The sequence below is a fragment of the Cibotium barometz genome, chromosome 49 (assembly GCF_041138505.1).
Source record: "Cibotium barometz isolate CiBa-2024 chromosome 49, ASM4113850v1, whole genome shotgun sequence".
In the NCBI taxonomy this organism is placed as follows: Eukaryota; Viridiplantae; Streptophyta; class Polypodiopsida; order Cyatheales; family Cibotiaceae; genus Cibotium; species Cibotium barometz.
Genome location: NC_141094.1, coordinates 46507452 through 46520486, shown reverse-complemented (window position 1 = coordinate 46520486; position 13035 = coordinate 46507452). Strand labels below are relative to the sequence as shown.

The following is a 13035-nucleotide window of genomic DNA, read 5'->3' as shown; positions in this document are numbered from 1 at the left end:
ATCAAACACGCGTGGACGAGGATAGTCCAGAGACAGGGGGAGAGGTCGCAGAAATTTTCAAAGAAACAATGCTGAAAATGATAACAGAGAATGTTGGGGTTGTGGTGGAACAGGTCACTTTGAACGTGACTGTCCATCAAGAAATCAGGGTGGTAGAAGGCAGCAAAACAACTATGCGTCTACCAGCAGAAATACAAATGATTCAGAGAGGCTGTTTGTGATGCAGCACATGTTGAATACTATGTCTGCAAATGTATCAAATAGCTGTGAGAATGTATGGTATGTGGATTCAGGTGCTTCGAATCACATGACCAGCCATGGTGAATGGTTCAAAGAGTTGCAGGCCTTGCAAAATCCTGGCTATGTAGAGACTGGGGATGATACTGCACATCCTATTGCACATACAGGGAATGTGCCATTGTCATTACAGGATGGCAATGTGAAGTACTTGGCTGATGTACTTCATGTCCCCAACATAACAAAGAACTTGGTTTCTGTTGGGCAAATGGTTGAGCAGGGTTTGCAGGTACGATTTAATGCAGATGGACTCTATGTAGAAGAGTACAAGAAGAATGGAAAGCTGGTTGCGCAGGGAAAGAAAGTGGGCAGAATGTTTACTCTTGATGTAAATGTGCCCGAGATGAATGCTGCTATGTTTGCACAAGGTTCAGGTGTTGTTGCAGATGTTGAAATCTGGCATAAAAGGATTGGACATGTAAATGTGCAAAGGCTAAAAACAATGCAAAGCAAAGAACTTGTGACAGGTTTGCCAATGTTCAAAGTTGCTGATATGCAAAAAATTTGTGAAGCATGCCAACTTGGAAAGCAGGCAAAAGGTGCGTTTCCGCATGATAAACATGTAAGCAGTAATGTGCTCGAAGTGGTACATTTGGATGTATGGGGTCCAGCGAAGACTGCGTCTATGGGTGGATGCAGGTTTCATGTCACTTTCATTGATGACCATACTCGCAAGGTATGGGTGTATTTCATGAAGGAGAAAAGTGAGGTGTTTACTCACTTTCAGAATTTCAAAGCTATGGTTGAAAAGCAGATAGGAAAGTATGTGCAGTGCCTGAGGTCAGATGGAGGGGGAGAATACTTCTCCAATGAGTTTAGCAGTTTTTTGAAAAAGCATGGAATTCAGAGGCAGTTTTCATGCAGGTATACTCCGCAGCAAAATGGTGTTGCTGAGCGAAAGAACAGGCACATTGCAGAAGTTGCAAGAGCACTCATGGCTGAAAAAAACATGCCTCATTGTTATTGGGCTGAAGCTGTGTCTACAGCTGTATATATTTTGTACAGGACCCCTACTGCTGCAGTGCATGATGTGACACCTAAGGAGAAGTTTTCTAGTAGGAAACCTGATGTGTCGCATTTAAAAGTGTTTAGATGCATTGCTTATGTGCATGTGTCGGATGAGCTGCGAACCAAGCTTGATCCAAAGGCTGAAAAATGTGTTTTCATTGGGTACTCTCTTGAGCAAAAAGGGTACAAATGTTACAACCCTGTCACGCGTCAAGTGAGGGTGAGCAGGGATGTTGTTTTTGATGAGATGGCAAGTTGGTATGCTGAAGTGAAACAGGTTATTGGGGCTGATGTAAAAGAGAATGTGGTGACAGAAAATGCAGGTCCATCTTCACAGGTTTTGAGTGGACCGCAAGGGTCACCTAGCTCAAGTGCTGTTGATAAGCCTTGGAGTGGCAGGTTGCGTGAAAGGGAGAGCCCTGCTAGCTCATCAAATGTATCAAGAAAGGGAAAAGAAAAGGTTGAGGATGCCCCAGGGTTGCCAAATTTGAGTGCAGGTTATGATGATGTAGATGGTCACTCAAGTGGTTCTGAGCATAGCCTTGATGAGGAGTTTGGGATACCCTCTTTGAGGACACCAAGTGTAAAGAAGGCTATGGAAGGCATGCATGAAAGGTTGAGAAGGTCTACAAGGGAGAAAAAACCTGTGCAACGGCTTATGTATGATAGCTATGTGGCTCGCCATTGCGCATATATGGCAAAGATTGTGCAGGATGTAGAACCCACATGCTTTGATGAGGCTGTTGGAGAAGCCAAATGGGAGAAAGCCATGGATGAAGAGATGGCTGCACTTGATGCAAATGAGACATGGGATTTGGTCCCTTTGTCAAAAGACATGAATGTGATTGGCTGCAAGTGGGTTTACAAAGTGTAGCACAATGCAGATGGCAGCATAAGCAGGTACAAGGCTAGATTGGTAGCCAAAGGTTATGCGCAAACTTATGGCATTGATTATGAGGAGACTTTCAGCCCCGTAGCTAAGATGGCTACCGTTCGTGCTATTATAGCAGTGGCTGTGTCAAAAGGATGGATGTTGCATCAAATGGATGTAAAGAATGCCTTCTTGCATGGTGACTTGCAGGAAGAAGTGTATATGGAGCAGCCACAGGGATATGAGGATGTGAGGCATCCCATGTATGTATGTAAGCTTAAGAAAGCTTTGTATGGGCTGAAGCAAGCGCCTAGAGCATGGCATGCAAGAATTGTAGCATGCTTAGTCTCCATTGGTTTTCATATGGCTGATGCGGATCACTCGTTGTATGTGCGCAAGAATGAGAATGGAATTGTCATCATATGCATTTATGTGGATGACTTGATTGTTGGAGGTGATAATGTGGCTAAGATAGAGCATGTAAAGACTCTCTTGAAGCAGGAGTTTGACATGAAGGATTTGGGAGAGCTGCGGTACTTCTTGGGCATTGAGATAGTACGCACGAAAGAAGGCATATGGCTGTCACAGAGGCAATATGCATTGGATATGCTATCCAAATGTGGTATGGCTGATTGTAAGCCTATTTCTATGCCTTTAGATCAGAATTTGAAGTTGAGGGCTGATGAGGGTCAAGTGCTTGAGGATGTTACCATGTATCGAAAGATTGTGGGTAGCTTGATCTACTTGACTATCTCGCGGCCGGATTTGAGTTACACGGTTGGCTTGGAGAGTCAGTTTATGCAGCTTCCAAGGAAGCCACACTTGGATGCAGTGAGGCGCACATTGCGTTATGTGAGTGCTACTTTGGATTATGCACTCTTTTATGAGGCTGGCAGTGAGTTGCAGCTTTATGGGTACACAGATGCAGATTGGGCTGGTAGTGTGAGTGATCGACGATCTACCAGCGGCTTCATGTTCTCACTTGGGAGTGCTGCTATCACTTGGAGCAGCAAAAAGTAGCCCACGGTTGCTTTATCGAGTACAGAGGCAGAGTACAGGGGTGCTGCGGTGGCGGCATGTGAGGTAGCATGGTTGGAGATGCTACTTGGTGATTTGGGGATACAGGTACAGGCACCGGTTGTCATTTATTGTGACAACGCACGGAACCCAGTGTTCCATGCGAGGACGAAGCACATTGAGGTGCACTACCATTTTGTCAGGGAGAGGGTCTTGGCTGGTGACATAGACCTCACTTATGACAGATGAGCAGGTTGCAGACATCTTCACGAAGGCCCTTGGAGCAGAGAAGCTGCGGCAATTTTGAGCGATGCTTGGAGTACGGGAGATGGCATTGAGCTTGAGGGGGAGTGTTGAGATATCAAGCTCTACACGTGGTTCTCCTGGCTGATTCCCCACGCCAGTGATACTACAGCTGTGGACTTCACCGACGGGTCTACCTACTGAGAGTGATGGCACTCTTATCTTGCCAACTCACTCACTAGCGGTTTTACATTGACCGTTGTACATACACTCTATTTATGTTGTACTCTCTTTATGTTGAGTAGACCTTGCTTATCACTTTGTAGTGGTGAAGAAGAAGAAGAAGATTTCAGCCTCCTTCCTTGTGTACTCTTGTGAGAGTGTGTGTGTGTGCTTGCAAGAGCTCTAGCTCTCTCCTTGTCTTTCTCTTTACACCCCTCTCCTCTAACCCCCTCTCCCCTCTCTCACACAAACCCCTCCTAACCCTCTCTCGGATCTCCCCTCTCTCTCCTCCCTCACACTCCCCTCTCACACCCCCTCCTCCCGTGTGAGCCTTCTCTCCCACGCTCCCCCCTCCCCAGTGTGAACCTCCCCCCTCTCACACCCCCTCCTCCCCAGTGTGAACCTCCCCCCCCCACCCCCCCAACTGACACGTGGCAGGCCCGCCCCCCGCCAGCTCACCCATCTTCTGCCACCTCACCTCCGGTCCGCCTAGTCAGCGTGCGCCCCTACCACGTCACCGCGATCCGCTAGCTCAGCGTGCCCCCCGTCACGTCACCCCGTGCCCAGTCAACAGATCCGGCCGCCACATGTCAGGAGCCCTCGCCTTGTCAGCAGATCCCACCACCACGTGTTAGGAGCCCATGCCCAATCAGCTGATACACCACCGCCACATGTTGAATTCTGCCACGTCAACAACGACCTCTCTCCTCTTTCTCTCTTTCCTCCTTCTCTTTCTTCTCCTTTTCTTCTTCTATTCTCTCTCCCCGTCCGTCAAAGCTTTTGGTTAAAGCTTTTAGTTAAAGCTTTCAATATAAGCTTTAAAATAAGCTTTTGGTTAAAGCTTTTAGTTAAAGCTTTCAATATAAGCTTCTAAAATAAGCTTTTAGTTAAGCTTTTAATAAAGCTTTCAAGCAAGCTTTTTTCTAAAGCTTTAAAAAGAGAGACCCTCCCCCACTCTTCCGCACACTCTCTCGCACCCCCACGCCGCAGACCCCCTTCGGAGCAAAGAGCGGACACCCGCCCCCACACCCGAGAGCCGACACCCGCCCCCCCTCTCGGCCGAAACACACGTACCCGCAAGGACACCTGCTCGGAATCCGCAAGCGCACACACAAGGTACGTCCCCCCCCCCAAAACCCCCTTCTTTTTTCTCTCATTTTCACGCACATGCATGCACTTAAGGGCATGCACACACGCACATTTAATTAATTAATTAATTAATTTTAATCACAAAAAAATTAAAATAATAATAAACCAAAAAAAAGGGCGTACGTTGTCCACACGCATATGCCTACACATGCACACGCGCACATACACATCCGCGCACACACACACACACACCCGCATGCATTAAAAGCAAGCACCCTCGCACACACACATGGATCCCCGCCCCCCCCCTACATGCATAAATAAATGAGGCACATACACGCAGTTTGGAGGCCGTAGGCATACCTAGGCCTGTGTAAGCATACCCGGGCATTACTACCCTCCGGCTACACTGTCCACGAGAACAAAAAGTGCACACGTGCACCCCCGCACACACTTGGAGCTTAAAAAAGTAACAAAAAAGGGTAAATTTTCCGTAACCGCGTGAACCCGTCCAAATAGTGTCGGATTGAAACAAATTTCACACACCTATCCGGCCTACCTATGAGCATACCGGCAAGCCATCACTTGGCTAAAAATCAAAATTTAGAGGGCATTCACGTGCTGTGCAGTGAATTTTGATAAAAATTGCTTGTTCCCGTGGGAACCCGACCAAACGGGATCGGAATTGAACCAAATTTAAAACGAGCGTTCATTACACTGAACTCCATAGGCTGAACTAAGAATTTACCAATTCACACGTAAAAGAGTCCTTTTAGCATAGAGGCTAACAACCATGACCAAACGAACTCGGTTTTGGACCAAAGCTAAAACGAGGCATCCTTGGGCTGCTTTGCACAAGCAAAACCAAGCTTAGTTCAATCCGAGCAATTTAGACTACATTCACGTGCAAAACAAGCTTCTAGACACGAGGCCTCTAACAGACGGCCCGATGAGCCCGAAATGAGCCCAAATTAATTGAGCCCCTTCGCCATATATAGTTCTACATAGTGATAACACTCTTTACTAAATCAAGTCAAGTGAGGTCACGTTCACATGCGAAACTGATATTTCATCAGTAAGACCCAAACGACCGACCAAACCGACTCGGTTGCAAACCAAACTTCTTAGGAAGAGTTATCACATTGTCTTCGACGAGTAGAACAAGATTTGACTAATTCCGAGGCTTTAAGGTCAGGTTCACGCACAAAATTGGTTTTCTGATTATAAGGCCTAATTGATTGTCTTAACAAGACAGGAACCCACCAAGATTGGATGTGTTAGTGAGCCTTGGCTAATTCAACATATCTAGATTACTTTGCATCCAATCGGCTATCATTAGCTTGGGTTCACGTGCTGAAAGGTGTATTTGACAAGAAAAGAGATTTACTCGCAAGAATCAAGTCGTACCGGGCTAGCCCTCTCAGTAATTCAAGGCCTAGACTCTTGAACCTTATCAATTACCGACTAGGCCCTGAGTCGGATCCTAATTGACATTCAAAGGCTATGTTTGCATGCTAGACAAATTTTTGACCGGTTTTGTGTAAAAGAGGCCCCTCCATTGTTAAGTGGTGTGTATGTATATATGTGTATGTATATACTGTTATTACTTTTTTGTACACATTCCCACATGCGCACCTAGTTAAGCACTTGTCCAATATCCTAAAAGATGGCAGTACACACATTTAATCCTCTGTGGATGCAGGCAAGCATTCTGATCTTGCAGTTGGACGCACGACAACATCAACCGTTGAATCAAGGTGTGCATAGCCCCCTTTGCAATTTGCTTTTGTTTTTCTCTTTCATGTTCATTCGTAAAAAAAGCAAATATCCCAAAAACATATATAGAAAAACCTTGTCAAAAAACCAAAAAACATCAAAAAAACCCTGCAAAACATATAAAAGCATCCATAAAAACTCAAAAGAAAACAAAAACCAGCAATGGGATTGGGATAGAACTTATCTCTCATGTGTAGGGTTAAGTGTAAAAAACACCAGCAGTGTTTGTGTGAGTGTAGACCTCTACACTTTCAACATATCTACCCATCTATCCCTTCTCACCCACCTAATCAAACTCAAAGTGTTCTATCAGCAATTGAACAAAAGCAAATCCACGCCCGTTGGTGTTGGGATTCATACGTATAGTGTGTCGATACTCCCTTCGGTGAATATTGTGGTAAGCTCTTGTTAATCACAGCTCACAAGAGTTATCGAGAGAGGCCAACCACTGCTCTGGATCTAAACATCCCCCTAGACACTCTGCTATCCCCTCAGTCGTCAAGACAAGATCCCTAGCACATGGAACATTGAACAAAACGTAGAAAATCTGACACTTTAAGGTATTTGTGATCACACCCAAAAAGGACACCTGAAACGTGAACCCCAAGAAAACATGCAAAAAGGGAAAAAAATTGAGACTTATGTGTAGGGTTTGTTGTAACAAGCATCAACAGTGTTTGTGTGAGTGCAGACCCCTTCACCTTCAACGTCACTCCACACTTTATCATGTACCCAAAATCTCTCATAGCGTCTTGATATCCATTGAACAAAGGTAAATCCATGCACACTGGTGTTGGGATTCCTATGTGTATGTAGGTTATAGACGCCGAGGGAGAATTGTGTGTCAGATAGCCCGTAGAAACCCTTTCCAACAACCGTAACGGTCTTAGATGCACCTAATCCTATCCCGCCTCCCCCAGCCCAAGGCCAAGAAGAAGAAGGTCAGTAAGAAACCCTCATATCCTAATTCCAATCTTGTGTGTAGTGAATTTTGCGAGGAACACGGGCAGTGTAAGTGTGAGTGCAACCCACTTCACGCACAAGGCCCACCTCTTCTAGTCTCAATAGGATTCACTAGCTGTATTTTCAACCTTGCAACTACCATAGATAGAAGCCAAATCTGTTCTAATTGGAGTTGGAGCTCGTGCACCCTATATTGCTTACAAACCAGTTGCTTGCATTATAGAAAACTGTCTAGAAAATACTCCCATTTTGTCCTGTGCAACCACCCCTACCCAAGAAAACCCCTCTCTTGGAAAACACACGAGCTGAATCCAATCCATGATTGTAGTTAGAGGCCTATGAACTTGAGATCCGTACGTATCATTCAACCGCCTGAAGAAAGTGGTTCAAACGATCCGCGATCCCTTCCTAGCCTTGGCACAGGCCCCTCTGTAGAGTCTCGCTCTAGTGCAATTACCAGCCTTTGCCGAATCTTTAGCAAATCTTCATTTTCTAGTGACACTATGAGTGCTTACGAAGAAGGAAATGACCCGAGAGTCGAGGCTTCTAGCAATAGTGCAAGTGTGTTGGATAGGTTCTCTAATTTCATCGGCCTAGGCAACACAAATACCAATGCCCCTACCGATCCTCCCACCGAGGAAGAGGTCAGTTCATACTTCGCTAACGAGGGATTCCACACATTGAAGTTGGCATACCACACCCGATGCTGACAATGAAGAAATAGAGCTCGCCCTCAATGGCATGACTCATGAGGAATTACAACAAATTGAGAGAACTCTCCAATTAGCTCGCCAACTTGAAACAGAGGCCACTTTGCGAGGTCAACAACGATTGATCGAGCGTTAGGTCAAAGCTAAAAGAGTTGCCGACAAGGGAAAAGCTAAAATGGAGAATGAACCATCCATAGATTCAAGAATCTTTCACACTGTGAACTGGGAATATGCAGTCAAAACACAAACTCTGCATAACAAAGCCACAAAGCACACCTACCCAGTGTCATGGGATGAGTTGAGAGCTCATATTGTAGCCGCCACTACATACCCCGAATTCAAGAAGATGCTAGGTGACTGCATAAATCAAATTATCATGGAAGAACGCTTTAAGTTGGGAGTGTCCATTCCAAGTGAGGGTTCCATCTATTATGTTCAGACGAATGAGTCTCGTGGGTCAACCTTGAAAGAAATGGAGACCCCCTTGAAGAGCCGAGATGATCCCTCCATGATTGTCTCACGTGCTTACAATGGTGAACCCTCCATGATCGCCTCAACTTTTGCTATAGTCCATGCAGCTGAGGAACCCCTCCCAATGAGCTACGCACCATATGAATGTATGGGAACACAACCATTACCGATAAGTGCCATTCTAAGCACTAGCAAATTCACCCCGTTATCGGCGAGTGCCATTCCATGTAGCTGCGGAACCCCTCCCAATGAGCTACGCACCATATGAATGTATGGGAACACAACCATTACCGGCAAGTGACATTCCAAGCACTAGCAAATTCACCCCGTTACCTCCTACACAGCCTATCATGACGATGCCGCCAATTGGACCCACCTATACATCACCTCAAGCCCACAGACTTGTTCTACTTGTGTTAAATGAGCCCCATATGGTCCTAAATTCCCCTTGGTGATTTTTGAAGTCACTTGGGGTCCATTCTGGCCACTTTCTGTGTCTGTTTCTGTGCATTTTGGCTATTATTGACACCTGCATGTTCACCATCTCATGAACCAATAGCTAGGATACCTCCTCTTGATGTCCCTGATGAGCTGGTATGGTCACTTCTTACTGCTTTTGGTCAGAAGGCTTACTTGATGAAAAGCGCACTTTTCATCATCTACTAGCCTGGAGAGTTTTTGGTGACTGTAGCTTTTCTAGCATGTTAGGTGATGTTAGTAGACACCCCTTTTGGCCTCATACCCTTGATGGTGATTTTAGTCCATCCCTTAGGTGCAAAATGACCATTTGTCTTTGTGTGAACAGTGTCCATGTGCTACTTTTTGCCACCCCACTCATGCACTTTCAAGTTTCAAGTATGAAATGTGATGATCCAACCATGAGTGACATGTGTGTAAGGTCAAATGTGGGAATTCAGTGCTGGTTCCCCCTAATCATGAAAAGCGCGCTTTTCATGCAGGCAGCCAAAATTAGGGTTTCAGGGTTTTGAGGTCTAGGGCTTGTTCTGCTTGCATTTGGTCACCTTTTGGTCATGTTAGTTATTTGGTTTGTGCTCCCATGTGGCTAGATCAAGCAATTTTAGCTCTAGGTCAAATTTTACCGTTTTACCCTCGTGCGCCCCGTATGTGATGTGTGCGCGTGATATGCATGAATCAAGGTGTTCATTAGTGAGTCTAGATGCCTTACCTCTCATGGCGTCAGCTGTGTGTGAGCAGGGTGGGCGTGCGGTCGCGAGGAAGCTCCGGTCGCTCTAGGTCACAAATGCTCTTTTCTCTCTCTCACAAGCTAAAAAGTGAATAATGACTTGAGCTAAGTGCTCTCGCGTATATACCCCCCGCCTCGGCCAACTAATGCATGTGATTTTATTACCCAGTTAGTCCCCAAATGCATGTTAGATACTTCCTGCTTCAGACTGTTCGTCATTTGGAGTCCCGGAGCCCCTGTTAGCTTATTATTGCGCCGGCGCACACGTGGCCCATAAGTGAAAAATTTGACCTTCACCGATTGCGCTCATATTTGTCCCACTTGTCCATCTTGATGTGTAGATCAGGCGTTTACAACCGCAATCACTTTCTGAACCTGTTTATTAATTATTTTTATTTTCTGAATGAAAATTAGAGAAAAATAGAGAAAAATAAGAAAAAATAGCAAAAAATAACAAAAGCCCACCCAAAAATATCATTAACTACCTTGTTACCCAGGTCAACAAATTTAGCAGAGCGGTGTCTAGTTTTGACTCTTTCAGGCATCCATTAGAGCCGAAAACTGACTTATTTGCTACGAAATACTAATAATTCGCCTACTGTATATACATATATACAACTCACACCTAGGGGTTATCATTTGGCAGTATCCCCTATCGTTCTGGACTTGTTTGGGCAGACTCTTAACAGAGTTTTGCAAAAAAAATAACGCAATCAAACTTAAAACTAAGCCAGAATACGTTACTACAATAGATAAAAACATTGCCCAAACGACCCTGTTCTCAAAGAGCATGTTAGATCAGCTTGAAGTGCTGTCTCTTGGTGTCCCTCCCCCCCACCTATAGGAGTATCCGTCCCCGGATGCTGTCTCTAAGTGCTTTGTAGGGGTTAGTTTGTTGACCGCTTTTAGCTGCTCCGTGCTTGGGTGATTAAACTGTGCCTATGCAAGGCCGTGTAATGTAGCCCTATTATGCCATCACAGTCAATGCATGTTAAAAGGAGTATGCTGTGCAAGATGGAGGTCTTGGAGCAAATATAGTCCAAGGGCATCTGCTGTCGAGGTTGGTGCACTCATCCTTACCAAGAGTTTTGTCGGTTTTTGATGCCTTTACTGCATCTTGTTGACTACGTCTTGTAGTGCTACATAGATGACCGCCCAAATAACTTGCATTGCAATAGCCCAGCTCGCTCTTTAATGCTTAGCGGACATTTTTGAGTGGTTTGTTTAGTAATTGGTTCAAGTTGCGGAACCTTTGTTTGCCATCTTTGTTCTCCCTCAGGAAGGGCTTTGAGCTGAGGTACCCACTTCCCTTTTTGCTCTCGTGTGAAGCGCACATTGTTTTGCTTTGTGGACGTGGTTATCAGAGGGTGGTTGTTGGATTTTGAAATGTTCCCCTTTGTATTTGGATTGGCCATAACATATTGCTTCCTCCAACTCTGTGTTGTGTTAGTCATTGGCTTCTGTATAATTTGTTCGTCCGCTGAGTACGCTTGTAGCCAATTTTGCTTTTGCAATCCAAACCTATGAGTTGCCTTCATAGTATCCTTGTCCTTCCAGCATCCGCTTGGGAATCCACCTGTATTGCTTTACCTTTGATTGCCTGCTGGGTTCCTTTTGGTACTTTGGATTTTGCTCCCAAACTTTGGCTTGCTTCTTCCTGTTTGGCAGCTCTTTTGTAGGAAGCTTTTTGTTTTGCTTGTTTCCTGGAAGAATTTGAGGTTTAATCAGCTGCTTGGGAATCCATATTTGCTTGTTCCCCTTCTGTGGTTGATAGATTTTTTTTGGAATCCACTGACGGCGCACCTTCGCTACTTGTTTATTGTTTTGTAGGGGTAGCTTTTTTGGGGTTGCTTTCAGCGTACCTTCCAATGGTACCTGTGGTGTGTCGGTCTGTTTTCCCACCTGTTCATCTTCTTTTTGTGCGTCTTCTAACTGGTCTGCATCACTTTCATAGCACTCATCACCAATGAAGGGCTCAAATAAATCCTGCTCGCCTAATGTATAGAGGATTCCCTCGCGCTTCCATTCTGGGCGACAGTTGTAGGTTCGTTGCCACGGTTGTCCAAGGATTACTGACGCTATCATTTTGCCTGGCCTCATGACATAAAACTTGTGTACCAGATTAGTACCATTAAGAAATATTGGCAATTGGAAATAGCCTTCAACACCAGTGCAATCACCCACAAATGATGCAACCTGCGTATTAGACATGTTAAGCGATGGCTTTCCCAGTCAAACCCATAAATCGTGGCTTATGGAATTAAGGTCAGCTCCCGTGTCTACTAAGGCATATTGCTGGATTTGTTGAAATCCTGCATTCACACACACATAGGGCCGCAGTTGATCCACATCGCCATCAGTAGTTGACAGTTGACAGATTCTTGGCCGCTTGTTACTTATAAACACGTGCTGATTCGCTTTGTTGAACTGCCGATTGCGAAGTTTTTGAGCTCTTTCCTTTGACTCGCGGATGGCCTCAGCTTTTAGGTTTTCTTTTTGTGTTTTGTGTTGTTTTGCAGCATGAATCCTTTGCAAAATTTTTGGGGTTAAGGGCTCATGGTATCTTTTGAGCCTACATCCACTTATCCAGTTTGCCATTGGTTCACCATCAAGTGTTGCAAGATGAACCGCTCCACTATTGGAGAGATTGCGGATAATGTAGGGACCCATTCCCCTCTTCTTCAGCTTTGACGTGTGTTGCTTGAGAGTGTATGCCAGGACTAGATCTCCGACCTTGAAATCCTTATTGATGATGTGATCATCATGAAACTTTTTCAGCCTTCTTTTCTGTGCATACATCCCTGCGACTGCATTCAAGCGGAATTCGTCAAGCTGTTCTAACGCTTCAAGCCGTTGAGAAAACTCATGGCCTGTCCATTCTAAATTCTTTGCTACCCTCAGCGTTGGTATAAGGAATTCTAAGGGAAGGATAGCATCCAAGCCATAAACCATGTTGAACGATGTCGTGCCTATGGCTGTTTTGTATGCGACGCGGTAAGCCCACAATGCAGAGTTTAATTTCAATTCCCAGTCTGTTCTTGAGCTCCCCACGATTTTCTTGAGCACTGTGCATAGTATCTTGTTTGTGCTCTCCGCCTGCCCATTGGCTTGTGGGTGATAAGGGGCTGATTTCTTGTGCACCACCATGAACTCATCGAGTAAAT

At 45.2% G+C, this 13035-nt stretch overlaps 1 protein-coding gene across 1 annotated transcript; it reads left to right on the top strand.

Moving 5' to 3' along the window:
- Positions 1–307: 307 nt before the first annotated feature.
- LOC147610673 (uncharacterized) lies at positions 308–3500 on the top strand. Its single transcript, XM_086786601.1, has 8 exons — positions 308–457; positions 518–973; positions 1025–1161; positions 1303–2020; positions 2576–2906; positions 3009–3113; positions 3222–3301; positions 3423–3500. The coding sequence occupies exons 1-8, from the start codon at positions 308–310 to the stop codon at positions 3498–3500; spliced, it is 2055 nt and encodes a 684-aa protein (XP_086642727.1).
- The last annotated feature ends 9535 nt before the right edge of the window (positions 3501–13035 follow it).

Coding starts and splice junctions, on each gene's coding strand:
- LOC147610673 (XM_086786601.1), top strand. CDS start 308: ATGACCAGCCATGGTGAATGGTTCAAAGAGTTGCAGGCCTTGCAAAAT. Junction 2,907..3,008: donor CATGTATCGAAAGATTGTGG/GTAGCTTGATCT, acceptor ACTTGGATGCAG/TGAGGCGCACATTGCGTTAT. Junction 3,114..3,221: donor CACAGATGCAGATTGGGCTG/GTAGTGTGAGTG, acceptor TATCGAGTACAG/AGGCAGAGTACAGGGGTGCT.